This window comes from Periophthalmus magnuspinnatus, chromosome 22 (assembly GCF_009829125.3).
Source record: "Periophthalmus magnuspinnatus isolate fPerMag1 chromosome 22, fPerMag1.2.pri, whole genome shotgun sequence".
In the NCBI taxonomy this organism is placed as follows: Eukaryota; Metazoa; Chordata; class Actinopteri; order Gobiiformes; family Gobiidae; genus Periophthalmus; species Periophthalmus magnuspinnatus.
Genome location: NC_047147.1, coordinates 14,683,694 through 14,708,020, shown reverse-complemented (window position 1 = coordinate 14,708,020; position 24,327 = coordinate 14,683,694). Strand labels below are relative to the sequence as shown.

The following is a 24,327-nucleotide window of genomic DNA, read 5'->3' as shown; positions in this document are numbered from 1 at the left end:
GATTTAAACATTGTCAAAGTAGAGGCCTGTCTTACATCTTCAGGAAGACTGTTCCAGGTTTTAGCTGCATAAAACTGAAACGCTGATTCCCCATGTTTAGTCCTGACTCTGGGCACCAGCAGGAGGCCGGTCCCTGAAGTCCTCAGAGTGTGAGATGGTTCATGTGGCACTAACATGTGGGAGATGTACTTTGGTGCTAGGCCATGGAGAGACTTGTTCACAAGCGGAGCTGCTTTAAAGTCTATTCTCTGAGCCACAGGACCCAGTGCAGAGACACGAGCACAGGACTTATGTGCTCGTACTTCCTAGTTCTAGTCAGGACCCGAGCAGCATTCTGAATGTACTGCAGCTGTCTTAAGAGAGGCCAGAGAGCACGCTGTTGCATCAGTCTAACCTACTGGAGACAAATGCATGGATAATGGTCTACTCATTCACTTTTGTAGGATGTTAAAAATTGGGGCATGGTTACAGTAGTGAAGATTGGTGAATCTTAAGTACAAAATGGTTGCATAAACTAAAGCTCCATATTTATACACACACACACCCACCAGTAATCAGTAAGCTTATGGCTTTTCCTCCACCAGAAAAGTTTGTGACCCACATTACTACACAGTGTACTCCTCTTCCTACTAACCTCTGCTTTCTTCTGTTTGACGGCAGCAGCGATGGAGGGCGCATCTCCAACCACCACCTCGGACACGTCCCCCAGCCCTGGCTCCGCCCCATGCTTGCCCTCCTTTTTGGGCTGGATATTTAACAGCTCGGCCATCAGGTCAGCCTCTCCCGCTTCCCCCTGAGCCATCTGACCCATCTCTGCCAAAGCAGCTGCCTCGCACGCCTCCATCTTCTCCGTCTCCAGCACGTCGCCATGGATACCAAACTGAGTGGGGTCCGGCATGTTCCCCAAAATGTCTGTGACCTTCATGTTTTTAGCTCCTTCGACAAGGCCGCCACCGAATAAAGTAGTCCACAGGATATGGAAAAAGCCCCATATGAGGCTGTAAACAAAGTGGAATAAGCCTGTAATGATCATCCAGAAGAAAGAGAAGAATCCACGTACTAACTCACGAATGCTCATTTTTCTGAACTTCCTGTATTGGCGTCTCATGCTTTTGAATGTTAGCATCTGTCTGAAATGGCATAGGTTTTTCCTCATGGAGATACAAGCAACTGTGAAAGCGGACAATGACTCCAGCATCTCCCTCTCCTCTTCTTCCTCCTCCTGGTTCTCTGCTACACTCTGGTCATCATCCTCATCGTCTTCTGCACGTTCCACCGGCTCAGATTCCGAAATCTTGGAAGCCAACTGCATCTCAAAAATAGTGTCTTCACAGAAATTAACAAAAAGTTCCATCTTCTCACTTTCTCCCCCCTCATTCACAACGTCAAATATAAACTGTCTCTTGGATTCTTTGACTTGAGGTTTCTCCCACTGGGTCCGGCTGGATTCGCTGATGACAAAATAAACCCGCTCAATACGCTTTGCACCACCCATGATCTCAATACGACCAAGGAAGGGCTCAAAGTAACTGAGCACGCTTTCAGCCAGGTCTAAAAAGGTGGCTAAGCGAGCGTCGTGGGGCATGTGCTCGGAGAGGTTGGTTAACAGCACAACCACATTGAAGCCGATGTCCTTGGCGGGCTCGTGAAACCGTTCCACAAACTGCTCATAGTTGAACATGTCATTCTCATCAGCCTCGGCACATGACAGGAGGAACTCGATCTCAGACTGTGAGTATTGTTTCTGGTTCTCCATGGACTTCTGGAAGTCCTTCTTGGAGATGACCCCCTTGCCCTCGTGGTCATACTCTCTGAAGCTGTCGGATGTGGTTAAGTCTTTCAACTTGAGGAACATGTCGAAGAATTTCAGAATCATCTCCACATTACTAGACGACTCCACCAAAGTGTCCACCATCTGTTTGCCAATAGTTCCATTCACAACGTTTCCTGAGGAGAAAAGTAAACCTTTACAGACCTAATCGTATGTTGTTTTTTTTACTATATTTCTAGTGTTTGCATAAAAAATGTGTCTAAAAGGGGTCAGTTAATATGAATTTTAAATTGTGACACTTTGTTAGTAGACAAAGTTTTCAAAGTCAGTACAGAAGCTGCTACACTGCCCTATTTAATGCCCATATATAATTTAAAATATGTTTGTTTTTCCTTTTAATACAGATATGCTTTATTTTTTTATTATACTAATAACATTTAACACAAACTGTTTAGTCCATAGATTTGTAGTGTCTGCCTCTCTGACAGCGGAGCCTGACAGCTGCAGACACAGCCTACAATAACAATGGCTATGTAGCTCAATCCAGACTAAGCTATTAAAGAAGCCATTTCTAGCAATTATCTAATCATCGCTCAATCATCTCTAATAAGCTCTTGAGGAACATCATTCCATGGGACATAATACGTCAATGTAAAGTGCTGACAGTGTGGGGCACATGATGTGTCTTAATAAGCTTCTAAGGGGGAACCTTCAAGCAGCGAGAGCATCATGACAACCATGTCCTGCTGTAGGTCCAACAGCTCCTTCAGTAACTCAATTTGACTGGAGTCCTGTTGGAGACACAAAGAAAAGGGAAGCATGAGTGACTATATAACTATATAACCACAGTGAGATGCGTGTGAGGAAACTGGGGCTGCAACGAGTTGTGGGGCCTGTGTTGTCCCAGTGAGGCCCTGCGGGCCCTTGTACCTTACAGCCATCCATCATCACCAGGGTTAATGCTATTCTACGGGCTGGGAGCAGATGGCAGGGTTGTTCTGTGCTTGTGGAATCTGTATGCAGCATATGATCAGTCTGAGTTGGATTCTGATGGGCTAAATTCAAACAGTTCAACCTGCACTCTCCTTCACACCAACTACACTGTCACACTGAGCCCTGGGTCAAGACAAAGCATAAGGTGAGGATTTATCTACTATAGGGCTACACCAGGAAAGCCCCATTTATCATGGACCAGTGTAGTGGTGCTGCTGTCAGCTGGAGTTATACTTGAGACTTTGGTGCCCTCTACTGGCAATACAATCAAAATCTCTACTGTTTGTGGCTGAAACTATACCAACAGTATTTGGATTAGCTACAGCAAATTCATTAATGGTGTGACAGTATAACACATTTATTTTATATTATTATATATTTATATTCATATTGCACTATCAGCCCTAAAATGCATTTTGGAACCACTTTACTACATTCTATAAGTTACCTATGACAGGATTATAAACACTGAATACATTGTGTGAATTACAACAATGTTGTTTTGTAATAAAAAGATTACTTAGCAGTTCTTACCTGTGACAACTTCATCTGCATGTTTGCAAAAACATGTAAAAAGCCAACCACAGCATCCCAGAGCCTGCTATGAGCCAAACTCTGCTGGTTTCCTATGCATGGGCCCTAAACACAGTGGACAATAACAGTTTTTTAATAATAATAATGGCTTACACTTGTAATGCGCTTTTTCAAAGCCTCTCAAAGCGCAACACTATAGTCATTATTCATTAATTTCCACACTTGGTGATGGTAAGCTACTACTGTAGCCACAGCTGCCCTGGGGCAGACTGACTTCCGACCACCACCTATCATTCGCGCACACACCACTTTCATACTAGGCAATGTGGGTGAAGTGTCTTGCCTAAGGACACAACGACAGCGGGAGCGGGACTCGATCCTCCGACCTTCGGGTTGGGGGACCAACACTCTAACCACTGAGCCACTGTCACCCCATTTAACACTTTAATTGGTTGATTTCTCATGTTGCTATGGGATACTCCACCTGTATGTACTCAGTCAAAGAGTTGAAGACCTGTTTAGCCACTGAGAGAGCTTTTGAGAAGTTCCTCTGGCCTGCCTCATCAATGATCTCTTTACCAGAGTAGTACCAGTAGAAGTCACTGATTGACTCCTGTAACAACAAATAAAAGATAGTTCAATATTCACATTTGAGTCGTCCCAACTCATTTCAGAAATGCAAACCTGAAGTCTTAGGAGGTAGTCCACAGTACTGATAATGATGTTCACAGTTGTTGTGTTGCCTGTCTGAGTCCTTAGGAAATTCTGGAAGTCTGAAAGCAAGAATGATTTTTCAACAACACTGACAAAACTGTGCATTCAATACTCCATATTTATGGACCTACCATTGTTGTGGCCCTCACAAAGAAGCTGCAGGAATCTGAAAAGATCCTTTGTAAACTCGTCATTCTGAAGCACTTTGGAGCCTGGAAACCAAAGATGGCATTAGTTGACCTTTAAGGCTTAGGCCAAAATGTCATACAGGCATTATAGCTTGCAATGCTTCCCAATCCATAAGCTGCTGTCTAGCTGCATACAGAGACAGTACAATGCATCATAGGAAAAAATAAACCAGCAAAACCTCACTCTTTTTAATGTTTGTGTCTATCTTTGGTTAGTATAAACAAGAACAGAATATGTCTCACAATAACCACAAGCACCAAGAAAGTAGGAACTAGGAGTCACTTCAGGGCACCTGACCAAAAAATGGACACTTGTAGGAAGAGCATGCATGTGATCTTTCAGTTTCAAGATCAAAATGTTGCATTCAGAAAATGCAGGAGGGCGCGTTAGAAGGAAATGAGAGGGCTGGGAGACGAAGAGAGCAATCAGGATGTCAGCAGAGCATAGGGATGAGTAGAATCTTAACTATGTATTTACCCCGCTCACTCACGTTGACTGCGACCGATGGGATAAAAAACGTGACCAGAAGAAAACAAACAAAAATAGCAGACATAAGCAAAGGAGAAACATTGATATTCATTAGGAACAGGAGGGAATGTTGGGACGAGATAAATACACATATTTATTGTACATACACTGATAAACATCTGTAAATAGTACTTAAGCCTGGACTGGTGAGGTGACAATGAGACAGAAGCATAGTTGTATACTGTATGTAGCCCATAAGTCATTTGTATATTGATGTTTCTATTACAAAAAGCACACACAGGACTCAGACATACAGTAGCACAGACTAATGTGATAATGGCAAAAATGACACTGAACATAGCCACAAGATACAGAACGGTTTTCTTATTTTAAAGCTTATCATTTTGAGATTTGCAAATTTTGAGTTTTATTTAATGTTCTGGAGTAAGTTTGCACTTGGACCCTTTTTACTCACTCGACCCTTCTTCTGTTACCATTCCCAAACCTTCAGCTTTGTTTTGTCTTTCAAATGCATTCAAGTCCAAGACACTAGTGAGATAAAGACTGTTTCAATATTTATGCCATAATTAAATGTGCTGAAAAGCAAATAATAATATTCCCATTTTACCTGCATGACATCATGAGTCCAGACAGGCTTTTGAAGAAGCCTACATCTCTTTTTTCCTTTAGATAAGTCAGCATTTTCTGCATTGAAACAGACAACAATATTAAGAAGGCATTCATAGATAATAAAATAATTTACAGTTTAATTAAATCACTATTACCATCTGCACCAAAATGTTTCCTCCATTTAGGATTGAGATTCCGAGTTTGAGAGTGAACGTAACCATGGGACCAAGACGACCTGGGCATCACAAATATAAACACAGTTGAAAATAATGATTCTCATGAGATTGGACAAATTGCACTGTTACCTTTGCTGGCACTAATCATTTGGAGCACCATCTCTGCTGCTCCTCGGTCGTGCAGTCTGGCTTGCTGGTACAGCATCTTCTGTTTTTCCATTTCCTTTTCCTGCGATGCCACAAAACAACCTCATACTTTCTGAATCATACCACCAGGTAGAAAATCAAATATCTGTGAGAAATCAATATCACCTCAAACGTTTTCTCTTTGTCCTCCTCCTCCTCCCCTTCAGCGCAACTCTGAAGGTGAAAACAAAGGGCTTGAGCTGATCTTAACATAGGCACTTTATCACATACAAACTGAATTACCTTTGCCATCATATCTGCATAAGCAATATACAAGGGGTCCTCCTCCAATGAGCTGCCAAAAGAATGACAAATATTCAAAACTGCAGAAGTGGAAATAATTAGCTGCAATCCTTTTAAAGTACGCACATGTAGCAGTAGAGCTGCTGGTATTTCTCTTGTACTATAAAACTGTACGGTGTAATTTAGCATAAAGCATCCATTTATTATTGCAGTGACTGGCCAAAACCATTGAGGTGCGCAGATGGAGCAGAGCAGTGCCAGGTGCTCCAGTGTGTGTACGTGTGTGCGCGTCTGTGTATGTGTGTGTGGTACCTGCGCTCGGTCAGGGCATTGTGGCTGAAATGCAGAATGAGCTGATGAAGAGGGTCGGGCTGTCTCCTCTCTTCCTCCTCTTCCTCCTCTTCCACTTTGAGCTGGATTTTCTGCATAAAGTCACAGTGTCAGGACTTGAAATGATACTAATATTTGAAACGCTTACCTTGTTAGGGGGCCGTAGGTACATAAATATCATGCAAACACAATGCAAGGTTATGGTCACAAATGCTGAGAGATGCAGAGACTCACATGGGTGGTGAAGCCACGATTTTGGAGTTTTATGAAAGGCAATAATGAACAACAGACCAGTGCATACTACAATTAAACTCTATGCTCTTGGTTCCAACCAGTCTATCTACTAAATTGGATAAAAAAAATGCTAAAAGAAATTTGGCCAGCCTCTACTCAAAATAACAGTAAAGTAAGAGGAACATATGTAAAGAGTAATACTTGTAGCTGTTAAGAAACTTCTACAAAATGCAAAAATGCAAAGAGACAGCATTAAAGGTGATTTGCCAAAGCATCGTACTTGGATGCTTTGCTGCCGTTAATACACTGGCGCATACAGGATACAGTTTATAGTGGGCTCTGACATCACCTCTTATGTCAGGCGGCTATAAATGAAGGGCTGGGAGAGACACACAGTATGAAGCCTGGGTGTGACCCAGAGGTGCACACTGGATGTGATAATGGACACGACACTCGAGCCCCCTGCGGCACTGCCGAGTACTTACTGCAAGGTCCTGCACTAGCTTCTCCTCAAAAGAGTACTCCTCTGTCTCTATCCATATTCTCTGATAGGCCAACAGGAAGAGGTTAATAGAGCGATGCCTGGAAAGGGAGGGTGACAGCTGGGTTAGACAGGAGGGAAGCAAAGAGTACAGGACTCCTTAAGGCAGAATGAATGTGTTAGTACAGAGAACAGGCAAATTCAACAGCTTAGAAAAGGAAGGTTAATAGAGATTTAGTCTTACAAGAGGCAAATTATTAACATGAGCACAGTTTTGATAACAAACCGTCACTTGGCAACATTTTTGTTACATCATCGTGTTGGATTTTACACTAATCAATCAGGCATAATATTAGGCATAACATTATGGCAAAACAACCACCTGCCAAATCTAACCCCATAAACTCACACAATGGTGGGTTAAAACTAAAATTAACTTGACTGATCTGTGGTATGGCTCCTGTTTGCTAGACCAATGCATTTTAGATAATAATCTTATGCCTAATTGGTTTATATGGATACAGACCATTCCAATGGAAACATCTAAATGCTGCATAAAAGTGAAGGGTATTGGGAGAGGAAGCAGGGGTTAACAGTCCACATGTGAAGAGCTATGGTTCTGTAGATTGTTACCGTAAGCATGGAGAGCAGACAGTCATAGTCTGAGTTCCCATGCAACCTGTCCAGCCACTTATATTGGTAGGCTTTCAGGAAGTAATTGTTAATTATGTGCCTGAGAAGAATCAAGTACAGCATAATGTAATTGTTCAGGAACACAAAGTTGACAAAAAAAAATCACACCTGTTTGAAAAAAGAAAGAGCCAAACATTTCAGCACCATACACCACTGAAAACACAGACTTATAATTATTAATGCCATGTCATACTTCACTGTCAGTAACTGTGAATAAAAAGGCCGTGCTGTGAGCAGGCAGGCGGGCCATATTGGGAATAGCCAGCTCCAGGTTGGACCCTCGTAATTGTTTTCCTCCCTACTGTAGCTCTGTGCGCCTCTGTGTGGCTCTGTGATTGAGTTACTGAGCAGTGGGCCATGAAATTACTGGTGTCTCTTTTTTCTACTCCTTGATAACAGCTGCAGGCCAGACATTTGTCCTATACATGGGGAGAGGGACGACTTGGATTAATGCAGGGTCAGAACCTACTAACGTAATATAGGAGCTCTTGTGTTAGGAATCATCTCTGCCATAGCTTATTAGTCAGCACAGCATTACAACCAAAGATCTTCGGATGTAAAAATGTGATGGTGGTACCTTGGTAGGTTGTAAAGAGGTGCCATGCGAAAACAGGCAACCACTGCTCTCTTTCTCTGCTTGGAAAGCAACTTCTGCCATACACACTTTTTGGACCGCAAAGGCTGCTCCACCTTGGAAAAAAAGTAAATAAAATAATGAGAGTAATTGTAATAATGTGTCTTATAGTGCCAAGCACAAATTTAGTAATAAACTATCATCGATCATCATTATACATTTTGTTCAGTGTAAAACACAATATTGATATAAAACTTTACTTAATAAGAGAAACATGTCCATTCACTTCAAAACTGCAGGACTGATTCTCTGCTGCTGGCCCTGTCTCTTTGTAATGGCATTTCATCATAACATTTTTAATGTATTTTTTTTTTTTTTTTAAAGCTTTTCACAATCAAGTACAACATAGTGAGTGGAGATGAGTGTGGAACAGTGCAGGATAACATACACAAATCAATAAAAATACATCTTATACAGCTACATTTGTTATGATGTGATTAAAAGCTTACAAAAGTTGATTTTGCATATTATGTCTCATTTGAAATACTAATATATTTTAATTTCATAGAAACACACAAAAAGGACAAACACACTCCACTGCATATTACCTTGTACCAGAACAGAAGCCACATATTGTGAAAAGGAGAGCTAATGACTCAGCCCTTGTAGCCCACAGTGTGTGTTTTAGGTGTGAGGTCAGACCTGCTCCAGGTTAAAGACAGCAGCTGAGATCCTCTGGATGCGGTCCACCACTCTGTCAGGGTCTGGAGGGCCCTCGGTCCTGGTGAGAATGTCCTTGTACAGATTTAACTGCCACCTCACGGCTGGATCCTCTGACTGAACAAACATTTAGTCACAAACAGCAGTAATGTAGCCTACAATAACTGTCTTTACTCAAAACCTTTCCATTACCTTTTCTCTGAGGTGTAGATTCTGATGAATGTGGTCCTTCACTTCTTCATCTGTGTCTTTCTGTTGAAGACAATAGCTACAAGTCAAGCCCTTCAGAGATTGAAAGTATATTTGAGTTTTCATGAAAAAAGATCCTAACCAGTGAGTAGCGTGTCTTGGCTAAAGAGATGAGCTCTTGGTCTCCTGGGGTGCACATGTTCAGACCAATAGGCAGCATCTTCTTCAGAGCAGCTACAATGAGGGACGTCTGGATGGAGTAGAACTCCCCACGCCGCTTCTTGTGCTTCCTCTCCTGGTCTTGCCCTCCAGACTGGAACACAAACTCTATATTGACATTTGCCCAACTATTTCTTTCTTTTCCAAACTGAAAAATACTTACTAAGCTAAAACCATAACTGAATAAATTACAGACAGCAAGGTCTTAGTTCAAATTGATCAGAATTAAAATGCAATATATTCAAAGTTCGTATTTAAAACATACTGAATTCATTTAGTTTTGTTTTATGTAAATGAATTAAAGCCAGATGCCCAAACGCATTATGCTTAGCTGTAAGCACATTGAACTAGAACAGGTGTTACCTTATGATGACATTAGTTTGCACCATTTACATACATTTAAATACAGGACTCAATACAAACACTAATCAACACTTATAGACAGACAGTACATATGATCTAAACAAACAACACAACTTGAGGTAACTACAACACAGAGAACACTATCAAGTACAATCTCATCCATGGCATAAAAACACATGATTTCTAAACCAATGTAGCATACTGGATTTTTCCTTAAGGCGATGAGAAATGACCAAAGCAACTATGTCACAGACTTTGATAAATGGAGCAAAGACCATGAGAATAAGACAACATAAAACTAGACTACAGAGCACAGCGGGCACAGGCTATTGGCTTCTCTGCTTGGTGACCACAGCTGTAAGCCAATAAGCTGGCGTGTAAAGAGCACATGCACTGCATCACTCTACCTTTTCCTTAAAGGACTGTTCAAAGATAGAGACAGAGAGAGGAGAGAGAGAGGCAGACAGAGGAGAAAGGATGAGAGGGCAGTTAATGGGGGCAGGCGCACGATCCTCACTCAGAAGTGCACTGTAGTGGAACACATTTGTTTGCCTGGAAACAGCTTAATCAGGCAAGACAAGAAAGGGCAATTCAGAACTTAAGTGATCCCTAAGGAGTATGAATGTTAGTTTTGTGGGAAGTGTAAATACATGCACACACATGCACAAAAAGTTTTATATTTTTTAAAAATTTGTATTGATTTTTTTTTTTTTATTGGTAACATGTTTGTGCATGATTACAAGTAGTCCCCCTAGCTTATTTAATGCATTTTACCTGTTAACATACGAGCACATGTAAGCAAATACATTGTGTTAACATGGCATAAAATGTTAACAGTATCTTTCCCTGTTAGTCAAATGTTGTGATTATGCTTTCTGAAGTTGTACTGCAAAGCTCCAAACATATAATAATAAAACCCACCTTAGCCATTTTGGATTTACTATCTCCAGTTAAAAAAGACAGGTTGTTGATCTCATTCTGCACCACAAAGTTCTGCTCCTCTCTTTTGAAATTCTAAAAAGAAAACATTAGCGGAACAATGTGTAAAGAAATTTAGTACTTTTGTGAACATATGATGACTTTTGATGTGACTTACATGTGACTTGCACCAGAGAATAAATATTTCTGCTACCATTTTGAAGAGCTCATTGGAGTCGGCATCCGGTTCCTTTAGCCACCTGGACCTGCAGGAAAAAACAAAACACTTGATTTTACTTACATGTGTATGTTATAAATATGTAGATGTACATACTGGGGAAAAAATGTACTCGAAATATTTACAGTAACAACCTTTTACATCACTTTCATACTAGGTAATGTGGGTAAAGTGTCTTGCCTAAGGACACAACGACAGAACTTGGTCCGAGCGGGACTTGATCCTCCGACCTGGGGGACCAACACTAACCACTGAGCTGTCTCCACATATATATATATATATATATATATATATATATATATATATGTTTATTTTTATTTTTATTTTTTTGTGTGATTGAAGCTTAGAAACAGCTAAAAGCAATTTCAAGAAAAGCATTGATTTTAGATTTTACACCTGATGCCTTTTCACACTGATGTTCCAACACATTTAAATGATTCATGATTACCACTAGCAGTTTCAAGAACCACAGTATCACATATCTTACCTTCATAAATAAATAAATAATAATAATAAATCAAAGAATCCCTTCATCATCCTACAGTGAGCATGGTCTAACCTGTTATTGTCCACGTAGCGTATCAGCATGGGGTAGAAGGCATACAAATCCCGGCACAGCACTGCAAACTCGTCTAGGATGAGTAGCTCTGCCTCCTGCGTGTCTCCCTTACAGTCGGCCTTCAGAAGCTCTTCCTCCATCACCACCTTCACCGTCTTCTTCTTCAGCTTCTCCAGCGTGGGCAGGAAGTGGCTCTTGAGCAGGTCTGCCCGAGCTTTACTGATGATCGGCTGCACGTACACTGCAAAAAATATAAAACCACGATGTTACTGTTTATAAATAGAATATGTTGTACTTAAAGCTTCTATATTACACAAAACTGACTCTTGTGAGTTTTAAGCCATGTTATAATGTTGTTACCTCATCAAAACATACCTGGAGTTGTGTCTTGTTTCGTTCAGACATGTTTGAGTAACTCTTTATTATTAGCCTGTCTACATCTCCAAAGTTCAGCATGCTCTGCTCCACCTTGTGATGACATATAGTGGTATTTTTAAAGCTAACAGCTCCTTTTACCTTTAGTTCAACAGAGACAGACAACCCTTGGGCTAAAATCATCCAAATGATTTTAGTGAAGGTGTATGGAATTTAAGAACACAGTGGAGCATTCCGTCACAAGGGGGAACAATGCATTTTGAGAGAAGAACTCCTAAATATTCAGGGTTTGTATGTTATACATGTGTCAATAAAACAAAACACAACACCAGGTATGTTTGTGATGAGGAAACATTATAACATAGATCAGAAAATTGTGTCATATGGGCCCTTTAACAGCTTGTACTAAAAGATAATGTTAGTCCATTAGTTGTGATCTTAAATGCAGATATAAAATTGGTTTAGTTCTGCAGACGCAATCAAATTCAGAACATAAAAGCATTCATTATCTATATGAACTGCACCGCATGGATCAGTAAGTTGTTTTGTCATTTTAAAACAACATTAAGCAGTGCCACTTCATAGGAAAAGCAATGAGCCTGCTGGTAATAAATAGAGTAATTGAAAAACTGGAGTAATTTGTTTTCACCACAGGGTTTTTCAATTATAAAACTAACCAAAAGAAACAGACACTGTTAAGTTTTACTAAGGAGAGGTAAGGATTAATAAGCAGGTAGTTGTTATTATAAATGAAAACAGATGCTAGAATTGGCAATTTATTTATAGTATGTGTCATATATCAGTGTAATAATATGTTTTTATCTTCACTAGGGATGTCAAGATTGTTTGGTTAATTGATAATCATGAAGAGGAACCAAAAAATGCTATATAAATGTAATAAGCAAAAAGCCAACTTAAATGTGAAGGTTGTTTATATAATATTAACTTTTAGCCACAACTTAATCATTTATAATGTTGGAATTATAGACTGTATAAAGAACTGGACGAAGTGAGTGTGCCGTCACCCATAGCATTCGACTCCAGTCAATTGAAGCTCGTCGAGGTGAGCAGCTATAGGGGCGAATTTGGAGCCCAGTTCCATATTTGGAATTCCGACTTCCTATTTGGAATGCAGAGGCTAGCAGGTTAACTATGTCCATTTATATATACTATCTATGGTTGGATTTCATAAAGAGAATGAGAGAAAATATCACTGTTTTGGTCAAAATTGCGATGTTTTCTTCTTTTAATAATTGTAACACTAAAGGTATTGTGACATCCCAAATTGCTAATGTTATTTCATTCAACTACGGCACTAATTTGGCCGCACCTGCGATCCTCTTCATCCAGGAGGCCTCATCGATGCCCAGGTTGTTGTTGAGAATCTTCAGGATGTTCCCCAGGATGAGGCTGAGGTGCTCTGATGTGACTGTGGTGCAGCAGATACTGGCTCCACTGGGCCCTTGGTTCTCAGGGCCCCTTTCCCACCAGTAGGACAGGTAGTTACACAGCATGGGCAGGACCACCTCGATCACATGAGGCATCTCTGTGTACCGCGCCCCAGACTCTGCCATGTCGTTTATGTCCTTCATCAGACCTTCTAATCGAGGCATCCCGGGACAGACGTTTTCAACTGTGTCTGCAATTCCAAGCACTGAAACAAGGGAACAAGCTTCAATTTTTTTCACAGACTTGTACAGTGATAATTAGACATAATTAGGTACCATTTTATAAGAACTACAACTTATTTAGCCTTAATAAAGCATGAACAAAGACCTAGTGCATAAACAATCAATAGTTTATTAAGAATTGATTGATGATTCAGACTTGGTATATATCTAAAGGTCTTTGTTCATGATGGACAATTAAAGTATTCTCTTATAAATTTTAAATGATTTGTTTTTATGCCATTATTTGTCATTTATGCAAAAAGACATATTATGATTTAGTGCTAGTCTAAAACATAAAACAACAGATTTTTTTCAATTACTTACTGGCACGATCTCTGTGATTCTTGGTATTGAACACAGAACAGGGGTTGTACATGTTGAGTCGCGGCTCCAGAAACGCCACAGGCATAGCTCCAGCCAGAGTGGCCAGACACTGCCCCAGAGCTGGCAGCTGTCTGAGGGACACAGACAAAGGAGGGAGCGAGTGAGGGCTACAATAACCAGCTATTAATATTTTTTTACCATTTATTATCAATGACAAGGATACCTCTCCACGTAGATGTTTTTTCCTGTGCCCAGCGCAAAGAGGCTGGTCAGAATTCGATAGCAGGAGGCCTGGACGTCATCCACTTAGAACAGACAATTAACAATGTTTATCCAGATTAGATTAGGTCCTAATCTAATCTTATTTTATAAAATCTGTCCAGTCGCATTTAGGCATATTTCTGATGAATCGCAAACAACTGATTAATTTGTTTTTGTTTTGTTTTTTTTAATTAAGGTTACACTGCCTGCTTTTCTCCATGGATATGTTTGTGTTTTACCTAGAATGTTCCAGAGTATGACTTTAAAAGTGAACATGGCCGCCACTTTAAAGTGGCGGCCATGTTCACTGTAAAAATGCATGTTCTTCAAAGTTTATTAGAGTAATAGAATGGCCTGTAATGAAATGAATGCTAGATATGTTAAATGCCAAAATATGGAATATTCCAGGCAAAGCAATAGCATCTCCAAGTAGACAAGCATGTGGCGTGCTTGCAACCAGAAAATTTACGCAGTGCACCTTTAAGTTACTACAGAAACAAACTAAAAAGGATAAATTAAATCATTTTCATCATAAAAGACAACAAGGCTGACATGTAACTGCTTTTTTCATCTTGTTTCATCACATTTGTTTCATGGTGGTTGCTAATGTGTCAGACTCACAGAGCAGGTCGACTCCAAAGTGATGCTGAGTGATGTGTTCAAACAGAGCTGTGAGGATGGGCAGCAGGGCCACAGTGGTGTAGTTAATATTCTGTGACACGCCTTTCATCTGTGAGCGAGAGTGTGTAAACTTCCCCAGCTTCAGATTCTCAAAGGTCTTCTCTAGGTCCTCCGCTGCATTTTCAAAGAACGTCCTGAGCCCTGATCTGACGTGCTCCGAGCCAGACTTCATCACTGTCCTGGAGAGGGGAAAGAGGGGCATGAGAAAGACATTTTAAGACATTATACTAATACTATACACTTTTACTTGAGTAATATATATATATATATATATATATATATATATATATATATATATATATATATATATATATATATATATATATATATATATATTTGTTTTATTTTGAGTTTTAATAAATCTTTCTCCTCCTCCTAGTATCTATCAGAGCTAATTGCTTTAGGATGACACTGAACATAGCTCCACACTTTCAGTTATGATTTTGTTTTGTCTGTCACATTGCAATAACTCAAAGATATAAAGAAAATGTTACATCCTAACATTTGCCTAGTACTTGAGTATTATGTGGGGCTGTAGTCGTACAATCATTTAGTTGAAATCTTTTCTCTCTTTAGCCTTGGTCAACCTAGAACTACGACTACAGCTCTTGTAGTATGTTCACCAAAAAGTTCATTGAGTACAGGTAGCCACTTCTAACTACTAATATTTTTTAGTACATTTTTGGCTACTGTATATGATGCTTATAACCAAATAAGGAGGGAACAAGAATCAGAATGCATGAGGCGACACACTTTGTCCACAGTAGGACACGTTTGAATATGCGATCACATCCCACAGCCAGAGAATATTTTATTGAATGAATTATGAGACGTGAATATCAAGCTGCCCACATTCGGTCCGAAACATAAATGATTAACTTAATAAATTACAGGCGTATTCAAATCCAAGGTGAGTTTGGCCGTTTGGCATAGAGTTTAATGTGCTACTCTGAAACAGCACAATGCATTAATGTAATTAGTCATTTTCAGAGCTTCACACATTGTAACAGAGCTAACATGAGCCATTGTGAAGGGGCGATGTGTTATGGTTTGAAGGAGAAATGAAAGTCGGAGAGAGCGTCTGTGGGGATCAGCTGGAGCTACTCAACACAAACCAACCCACTATTACACATGTGCGCTGCATTACTAAACAGCCCTGTCTTTGTAGAACAGGCCTGGGGCAACATGTGCACGATCAAATTAGTTTTGCTTATTTAAATGCCAATGGTTGTTTTGTTAATGTCAGGGACCCCCATAAGACATTAATATAATAAGCGTTACTAAAGTCAAATCTATAACAAATATGTTGCTAAAAGGTTGGGCCATAAATCTGAGCCTTACAACACTAAACTGCGAATGGCTTTTTCAATAATAAAAGCTTAAATGCATCGTTATGTGCTTTGCGTAACATTTCACTACTATTCAAAAGACATCACAATCGTTTCTGAAGAAGTAAGTGCTATGGAGGCAAGATAAAATGGTCACAATTAGCAAATGCTGAAATCATGTATCAAAGGTAGGTAATAAAAATGATAAACAACTAAATATTGTGTCCACGTATGATGCATTGCAAGAAAACAACTTTTTGTCCAGCTGACAGATTTGAATGTTTTTAAAATGTACAATGTGCAAAAAAAATCTTATCAAAACATGTCAAAAACTGCAATTACAAATTATTCAGAAATAGATTGGTTGTAGTTTGTAGTTTGTTTCGTATCATCAAAGTGGTGCTGACCTGGTGTCCAGCGTGTGAGCCAGGATGTGCAGACAGCTGACCATGGTGGTGGAGTCACTTCCTACAACACAGTAAAACACAGATCATCATTAGGAGGAGGAAGTGAGAGCAGCTCTGATCCCAAATAAGTCCCAGGAGGAACGCTGAGGTCAAAGGCACATATTAACCTTAACAGGAGACAGCAATCAATTGTGCAAGTCCAGGGCTTATCTTTATCAATGCACTTACCTGGCTGCATGAAGACTATAGAATGAGCTGATCTATAAAGTAAATTACCCTATGCTACCCTATGTGTGCAATTTTAATTTTACTTAGAATTTTCATATGCTATTTATGCTATCTTAATCCACCAATAACAATAACTGTACATAATATACCGGTATTCAAACTGACAACCATTAAAATGAATTATCTTACCAAACAGAGAAATCCTGTGTCTGACAAGAGCTGCCAGTTTACAAAACAGGCTGGAAATCACAAAGATAAAAACAGACACATACAATGAATTCACAACATTTCGTAATATTTTTGGTGTAAAAGAGTGACTGGGGCAGACCTGGTGACCATCTCCTTCTCTTTGTTGGTTGCATACCCACTGCTGCTTAAGTTCTTACTGGGTGATGACAGGAAGTAAAGGGAATGGTTCTTGAAGTATTGGTCAATGAGAGGCAGAAGAACCTAAAATAAAAGCGCAATTAAGAGGTGTTTTTAATTTCAAAAATACTCATTACTTAGTATTTAGAACAAAACTTACTTTGGCAAAAAACTTGATTTCCTGTTCATGTGGTGACCGGTCCATTTTTCCGCTAGCAGCCATGGCCTCTGCATTTGAGAAAATATGATGTGCAATATTTGCTACAGTTAGACATATTTTAATGTGTGATGCTATAGTACCTAAATGTGCAATGAAATCCTGAGCTGAATCCACATATTTCAGCAGTTTCTTGAGGAACTTGTAAGCAAACCTCTTCTCCATTGAGGATGAATCATGTTCCAAATCTTTCAAACCTCTGTAAACCACAAAACATGAAAGACATAAACGTAATGTGTATTCATATCCTTACCTGACTGACCATGTGGTACATTCACCTTGTAATGCTATATCCATTGATTTGCAAAAAGCGGAACAAATCCTGGGCCTTCTCCCTGTCTCTGGCCTTTTCTTTGGCGGTCAGTGTGTCATAGGGCACTAGCAGTGGGTGAGTCCCTCCACCTTTAACCACAGAGAAGCAAAGCCAATAAATCTTTAGTTGTATGTGTTTGTGGCCTGTATTTAACTCTGTTTGTCCAGGATGGACTTCATTAGCCAGTCACCTCTGCTTCCAAGGTCGCTCTTCTTCTTCTTGGCCCAGATGTTATGGTAATTCTCGGCCATCACCTCCACCATCCCCTTGAAAGAACAAGGACAAGGGAGAGAAAGTGCCGATTTGAGTGGAAAGTGTGCCCATCCCATTAGTATTCAAGATGCAGGGTTTCATCTCATATTCAGTGAAGGATCATTTCATTATCATCTCACAGCACACATGAATGCTGGGCACCCACCTGCAGCTCTCTGGACAGGATCACGTTACTGGTGTCGATGGGACTTGGGTTAAAGCCATTTGCCTGGAATACACAAATATCCTTTTTAGTACAACATTTTGCCCTTGTCGAGTGTCCATACTTAACATTAAAACACATACACACAACAAAGTGTATATAACTGAACAAAGTACTAAAGTACTCTATAACAACAACCCAACAATTCAATTTAGAAAAAGCTATTTGGTTGATAAGATTATCTTCTTTTCATATCAAAGGCTGATTAAAGTCTTACTTATAACAGGAGGACATGCATAATCATTTTAATAAAATGGGTTGTTATTCTCAAGCTGTTGAAATGGCAAAATTAAAACACACATAATTCAGCACATACTTTGGGGATTTTAATTAAAAATTTGCAGAGAGTATCAATCTCTGCCAGGGTATGGCAACATGGTGAATGGTACTACTGAGGAGGTGCTTTGGAGCTTTACTGCATGGCATCACTACCCTACTACTACTGGTTAAAAAACCCCACAAAAAACACACAGAAAAAACTTTAAGATGTTTTTATTTTCTTTTTGGTTGTGTTTATTGCAATGAAAAACATGTGATCTTACTTTGAGTGGGATTGCATCTGCACAAACCTGACTCTTATTTGGCCAGGAGGTGGGGCTCCTCCTGTTTGTTTCCATGGAGATTTTCCTTTGACTATAATATTCCACAGTATGGCATAACACGTATCTATCTCCATAGACAATGTTCCAAATATTCCATGGAACAGACTAACAGACTAACATCTTGTCCACGACCACAGTATGCGTCTTTCGACATGGTTGTTTAAGAAATGAGAAGCAACTCATTGCACCAGTTGGGGTTAAATAACTTGTTGCCAGCTGAAAGATAATCACCCATGCAGTAATTATCCAATAGGAGGTTTGTATCTATTTACTTAGTTAAATTCGGGTGGCGGCTTTTTTTTGGCCAGGCAGTGTATATGACAAAGCGTTTTTCCATTACCTTCTATTCCTACAGACATCAAGCAAATCAGCTAAACTATATAGCTCAAATGATTACATTTCTATATTTTAACTGTTTCCTGTTTTACACTTGTACTACTGCGAGCACACCACCAGTAGAGTCAACCAGACCCTCTTGTTTGTATGCACCTGAGAGACAGTGGAGATCTTCCTCATCTTTTCACTCTCCCTCTGCTGGGACATGCTCTCTCCATCCTTGGTCCTGTCAATGCACCAGCCCATGGCCAGCATGCTCTTCAGCGACTCTCTGATGGGGTACCTGTAGATCTCCTTTTCCTGGACAACACATCAGGTATGAAATATAAAAAATACAATTCAAAGAGACATCATCAACTTATCAGGTAGTATTCAGTTTAATTTACTGAGTACAGATCCTGATGGTGTGAAATAGTGCACCTTCTCTGTGAGGGATTTGTAGGCCCTGAGTTGAGGATGGGTCTTTGTCTTCTCATCCACACAGTCTCCATATTTCCAGCCCAGCAGCACCTGAGGCATGAACACAGATGGACTTCAGATAAAACAGAGAATTCACTGCTTGAAAGACTGAATAAAATATTTAGAACACATTCTGTCCAGTTGTCTCAGTTCAACATTCTGCAATTCCCTACTGTGGATTTATGTAGAAGAAATGAAGTGAAGTAAAAGAAGAACTAACAACAGTAAAAAAAAAAAAAAAAAAAAAAGGTTAAAAATAAATAAATAAAGCCAATTTCAACTATTTTAAAGGTGCACTAAGTAACTTTTCTGACAGAGAGAGATTGCCCCCTATTTGACTGGATGGTAATTTATAGCTTTGCCTGGAATGTTACACAGTATGGCATTGAACTTATCTATCATTGATTTGATTACAGGCATTTTATTGTTATATAACATAACATATCTTGACACAAGATAATCCTATTAATACTTTACTGTGGAACGTTCTAGGTCAAGCAATTACATATCCATGTAGACAACAGGGTAAATACTTTATTGCTCATGTCCATCTTACCCTCTCTGAGGACCACTTCTCATGACTATGCTCAGCATATTTGTTGGCAAAGTGTTCAAGCTTCTCTGGAAGAGTAACGCTGAAAGAGAATATAAGAGCATTATAGCACAACCCGGGACATTAAACAGTGTCTTGAGCCATATGTCTTGGTGGATGGTTGCTAGGGGCCATACTTGGTGGTATTGATGGGTTTGGGGTCGAAGTTGCCGTGAGCATCCACAGAGTTGGGTTTCTCCACTGCAGTGCTGATGGAAGCGTCCACGTAGTCTGGTGGCAGCGCTCCAGCTATAGCACTGAGACATGGCATGGCCATTTTAAACAGCTCCTGGTCATACTTCTGCACAGAGTGAGAAGTAGAATTAGATTTGCACACAAGGAGAAGAAATAATTGTTTCAGTGGCTTTTGCAAAAATTATTTAAATGATTAAATCTTACTGGCACCTAAATAAGCACAAAGAGCTATTAGAGGAAAAAGTAAAAGCCTGGTGAATAACTATTATATAAATGCTTGAGAACCAGCATGCTCTCGGATTTGGATCAATGATGCCTATCTAGGTATTGACGTTTCCAGGCCGGCCTTTGCCTCTTTTCATGAGTCTGCATTTCAAGGGAAGTGCTGAGTCCATGCATCTGCATCACAAAGAGGCAGTTAGATATTGGCAGCACTAAAATGCCCCCAATCATAGTACATGTTAATCAAGAAGCTAATGGCATAGGTCCCTCTTGATTATGTGCATATGTATGGGGCAACCTGCTGCTTTACAAAGGCACAAGACGATTTGTCAAGCTTAGAGCGTGAATATAGCACAATGAAAACAATCAATTTAGAGCAAACATTGTGATTAGGCCTAAGCAACGACAGAAGAACATACAATTTCCATTCATTACTCCATGTTGAAATTCTAACACGTTACAGCATGGCATTGTACTGTACTAAGGCTTTAACATGCTTTACATTTTAGTTTGATCGGTTTAATTGTTGTGATTCTTACCCTTTGGGAAAGTGAATCAAAGATGCCCCAGAAGATTTTCTTGGTGAGGAGGAGCTCATCCTCAGATGCTGTGCCGTAGCTGCCCCAGCCAGACGGTAGACAGTAGTATTTCCAGTTCTGTTCATAGTGGTTTGTCAACAGCTGTAAAACAATAACACAAAAAAACAAAATAATTGTATGAGTCTTTAATAGCTCTGAACTATTACAACATGATTGCAAACAAAGCAACAATGGAGGGGAGATAATGCAAAGACATGTGCATATAGAGAATTTCATTACCAATGGCATTTTGAATCACCTTAGGCTCATACCAGGCCATCAGAGGAAGTGGAAAAAGGTATATATCAAATATTGTCACGGTATGTGTTTCTGCTGCAAAGCTAATTGAAAACTGAGCTCTATAACTGCAAGCAACACTGAACAACAATAGCCTCCACCTTTCCACACCCCAGTCATAGTTTATTTCATGTGCAGTATTTCTCTGCTGTGGCCAGATGGATTGACTAGAGCAGTGGAGCCAACAGGCCTGTAATCCCACAATGCAATACTTCATCCCCGGCCTCTCTGCTCTCCATGCCCACCTCTTCAGCAGCTATGATTAACAGCCCGGGTCAAGGAACATATACAGTTCTGTGTGTGTGTGTGTGTGTGTGTGTGTGTGTGTGAGTGTGGGAAAGGCAAAATGAAAAGTAAAGGTTATATTAAATTGAAGAGACTGTTGATTTGACACTGCAGAGGAAAGAAATTGAAGAAATAAGATGATGGCGTAATACATTGAGTTATGTTTGAGATAAGAGGCAACAAAGAAACCACAGATGAAAGAGAGTGAGGCGTGCATGCCAAATGATAGAAAGTATAAGTTCTGTTTTTGAGGAAAGTCTGGTGGGAAAAAAGCGAGAAAGTGTTTACCCTCAGAGGCATCTTGCAGTAATCTGAAAGCAAGGGCACATCAAAGACGAGCCTTCGGAGGAGCTGCTGCAGCATAGAGGGACGAAGATGTCTGCACAGAGCGGGGACAGAGATAAGACAGGTGACTACACTTTACAATAACGCTGCCAAAATTCACACTTTTCTGCTTTTATAGTCTGGTAATGAGCAGAACATTATGACCACCTAACTTAAATCCAGTTTGGTAAGTATGTGTATGTAGCTACATTTTGGAAATATCATATGACTTTAGAAATCTCCAAAGACTTCAACAGCTAAAGCATCTTGTGAGTTTGTCAGGACAGGCTACATGCATCACCTCACCTGTCACTACTTTCATTGTTTGTTTTTGATAGATGTGACAAGTGGACTGGGAATTCTTACAAGGGCAGAAGTTTTGGAGAGGCTCTGACCTACAGCAATTAATTAGGGAACATAATGTCCAGAGCAGAAAACAAAACATTCTGTCTCTATGATGTCTCATGATGTATACAACCTGCTAATGAAAAGTGAATGCCCTTAGATTTGTTTGAAATGTGTGAAAAAGTAATTATCATGTTAACTAAATTGTGGTTATTTTGTCCTTCTCGAATTGTAACTCACCCTTACATCCAGTGGTGGAACATAACAAAGTAAAAGTAGTCAAGTGCAGTACTTAAGTCAAATTTTTGAGTATCTGTGCTTTACTTTTTACTTTTACTTCATTACATTTAAGAGAAGGTATTTGTACTTTTTACTCCACTACATTTTTGAACTGGACTGAAAAGTAAAAGTATGTTTTATTATTGTCTGAGGAGTTCATTCATAATGTGATCAAACAAAAATAGACAAATAAAAACAGCAGATTAAATTGTTTCTGTTGAAAAAAAAAATGCAACAAGTCTGTGTCAAAATCATAACATTTGAAGCTTTACTTTTACTTTTTACTCTTGAAGTACATTTTTAAATGGATACTTTTACTTTTACTTAACAAATTAGTTAAGTATTTCTTCCACCAGAGCTTACATCTAAGACATCTTTTTTAAGGATTTAGGAAAAAATACTTCACTCACTATCAGGTCCCATAAGGAAAAAAAAACATTAGGTCAGACATGTAAAAAATTACTTAAATATCACCAGCTATATTTCAATTGATTAATGCATATTTGACCTGTATAATGCATATTTGGCTCTGTATTACATCACATTTAATGAAATTGCATGTTTTTTATGTATTTAGCATTTTGTTTTTGTTTTTTTTTTATTTCATAGACAGAGAGTTAAATAAGGAACAAAAATGTATGATATCTCTCTGCTATAGTTTTATAGTAAAAGAAAAATTCAGATCTGTCAGCTGTGAAGACATTTCGCTGCTCATCCAAGCCGCTTATGAGCAGTGAAACATCTTTACTCTTACAACTTTTTCCAGTTGACAGATTTGAATTTTTCCTTTTACTACAGATCATGCCTGGGATTACACTGACGTTATAGTTTTATACTAAATACCAAAAAAATAAGCATAAATACAAAACATGTCTACTTTAACTACTGAGTGACACGTCCTCACTTGCAAATGGACAGAAGACACTCCTCGATGGCATCTCTCTGTGCTTTGGTGAGGGAGCGTCCTTTAGACAGTCTGTAGATGGTGTGCAGAGTGGAGTCGATGAGGGTGGCGTAGTGCTCGGTGCCAGCAAACAGTGGGGCGCAGCGGGTGAGGAGCGGTAACATGGCAGATCCGATGTAGCGGTTCATGGCCAGAGCTGTCTCAGTAGTGCACAGTCCCTCCTGCAGGAAAGGGCACAACATCACAAAATGAGGTCACACAAAACTCAGAACACAGTATTACACTCGTGTCTATATAATCTGCCTCTGTGGTCAAGCTAATCAACCAATTTTCCCTTTCACACTTATTCAATGCTCCACTGGTTGTTATTGGCACCTTAAGGCAGTCTAAATATTGATTTGCGTTGGCTGTTGAGGAAAATCTTTTGACATTGTTTTTTACAGAGTTAGTGTGTCGTTTGTTTGCTCGAAGCCCATGAATCAAAAGGACAAGTGCAATTTATTTAATTATTTCTAAAGTTTAAGTTTAAGGGGTTTTTTTACACAACATGTCAGCTAAACAAAGATGTATAGTCATCTTTGTTTTTTAGATGGCCATTGATTTTTATCTCATTGTGTCCTTGGGCAAGACACCTCACCAAATTTGCCTCCACAGCCTTTGACATCTGTATGAATGTTTATGTGTAATTGAAGTGGTGCATGTGTAGTAGCCATGATGCAGGCCACTTAACAACAAATTTGCAGTGTCCAGCAAAGCAATCTATAATTGAATATTCTCATGTTTAAATGCAGCAAAACTAACTCCAAGACAAGACTACACCATTTTATTGATGCTCAGTGTAT

At 39.5% G+C, this 24,327-nt stretch overlaps 1 protein-coding gene across 1 annotated transcript in view; it reads right to left on the bottom strand.

The window, feature by feature from the left end:
- LOC117390176 (ryanodine receptor 3-like) overlaps positions 1-24,327 on the bottom strand; it is a 109,414-nt gene that overhangs the window by 8,027 nt on the left and 77,060 nt on the right. Inside the window, exons 50-91 of the mRNA XM_055231285.1 lie at positions 23,486-23,706; positions 21,922-22,012; positions 21,013-21,153; positions 20,194-20,357; positions 20,021-20,099; positions 19,426-19,515; positions 19,159-19,305; positions 18,011-18,073; positions 17,783-17,858; positions 17,558-17,681; positions 17,363-17,478; positions 17,223-17,290; positions 17,025-17,146; positions 16,886-16,935; positions 16,469-16,529; positions 14,674-14,912; positions 14,015-14,096; positions 13,792-13,922; positions 13,128-13,451; positions 11,423-11,663; positions 10,804-10,891; positions 10,629-10,721; positions 10,115-10,129; positions 9,268-9,438; positions 9,129-9,188; positions 8,919-9,053; positions 8,220-8,332; positions 6,954-7,050; positions 6,217-6,326; positions 5,905-5,956; positions 5,788-5,835; positions 5,605-5,704; positions 5,455-5,534; positions 5,298-5,374; positions 5,145-5,218; positions 4,679-4,696; positions 4,144-4,224; positions 3,983-4,071; positions 3,783-3,911; positions 3,299-3,403; positions 2,481-2,562; positions 635-1,947 (exon numbers count right to left, since the gene is read on the bottom strand). Coding sequence (XP_055087260.1) covers positions 635-1,947; positions 2,481-2,562; positions 3,299-3,403; positions 3,783-3,911; positions 3,983-4,071; positions 4,144-4,224; positions 4,679-4,696; positions 5,145-5,218; positions 5,298-5,374; positions 5,455-5,534; positions 5,605-5,704; positions 5,788-5,835; positions 5,905-5,956; positions 6,217-6,326; positions 6,954-7,050; positions 8,220-8,332; positions 8,919-9,053; positions 9,129-9,188; positions 9,268-9,438; positions 10,115-10,129; positions 10,629-10,721; positions 10,804-10,891; positions 11,423-11,663; positions 13,128-13,451; positions 13,792-13,922; positions 14,015-14,096; positions 14,674-14,912; positions 16,469-16,529; positions 16,886-16,935; positions 17,025-17,146; positions 17,223-17,290; positions 17,363-17,478; positions 17,558-17,681; positions 17,783-17,858; positions 18,011-18,073; positions 19,159-19,305; positions 19,426-19,515; positions 20,021-20,099; positions 20,194-20,357; positions 21,013-21,153; positions 21,922-22,012; positions 23,486-23,706 — 5,760 coding nt within the window. The remainder of the gene's footprint in view (positions 1-634; positions 1,948-2,480; positions 2,563-3,298; positions 3,404-3,782; positions 3,912-3,982; positions 4,072-4,143; positions 4,225-4,678; positions 4,697-5,144; positions 5,219-5,297; positions 5,375-5,454; positions 5,535-5,604; positions 5,705-5,787; positions 5,836-5,904; positions 5,957-6,216; positions 6,327-6,953; positions 7,051-8,219; positions 8,333-8,918; positions 9,054-9,128; positions 9,189-9,267; positions 9,439-10,114; positions 10,130-10,628; positions 10,722-10,803; positions 10,892-11,422; positions 11,664-13,127; positions 13,452-13,791; positions 13,923-14,014; positions 14,097-14,673; positions 14,913-16,468; positions 16,530-16,885; positions 16,936-17,024; positions 17,147-17,222; positions 17,291-17,362; positions 17,479-17,557; positions 17,682-17,782; positions 17,859-18,010; positions 18,074-19,158; positions 19,306-19,425; positions 19,516-20,020; positions 20,100-20,193; positions 20,358-21,012; positions 21,154-21,921; positions 22,013-23,485; positions 23,707-24,327) is intronic.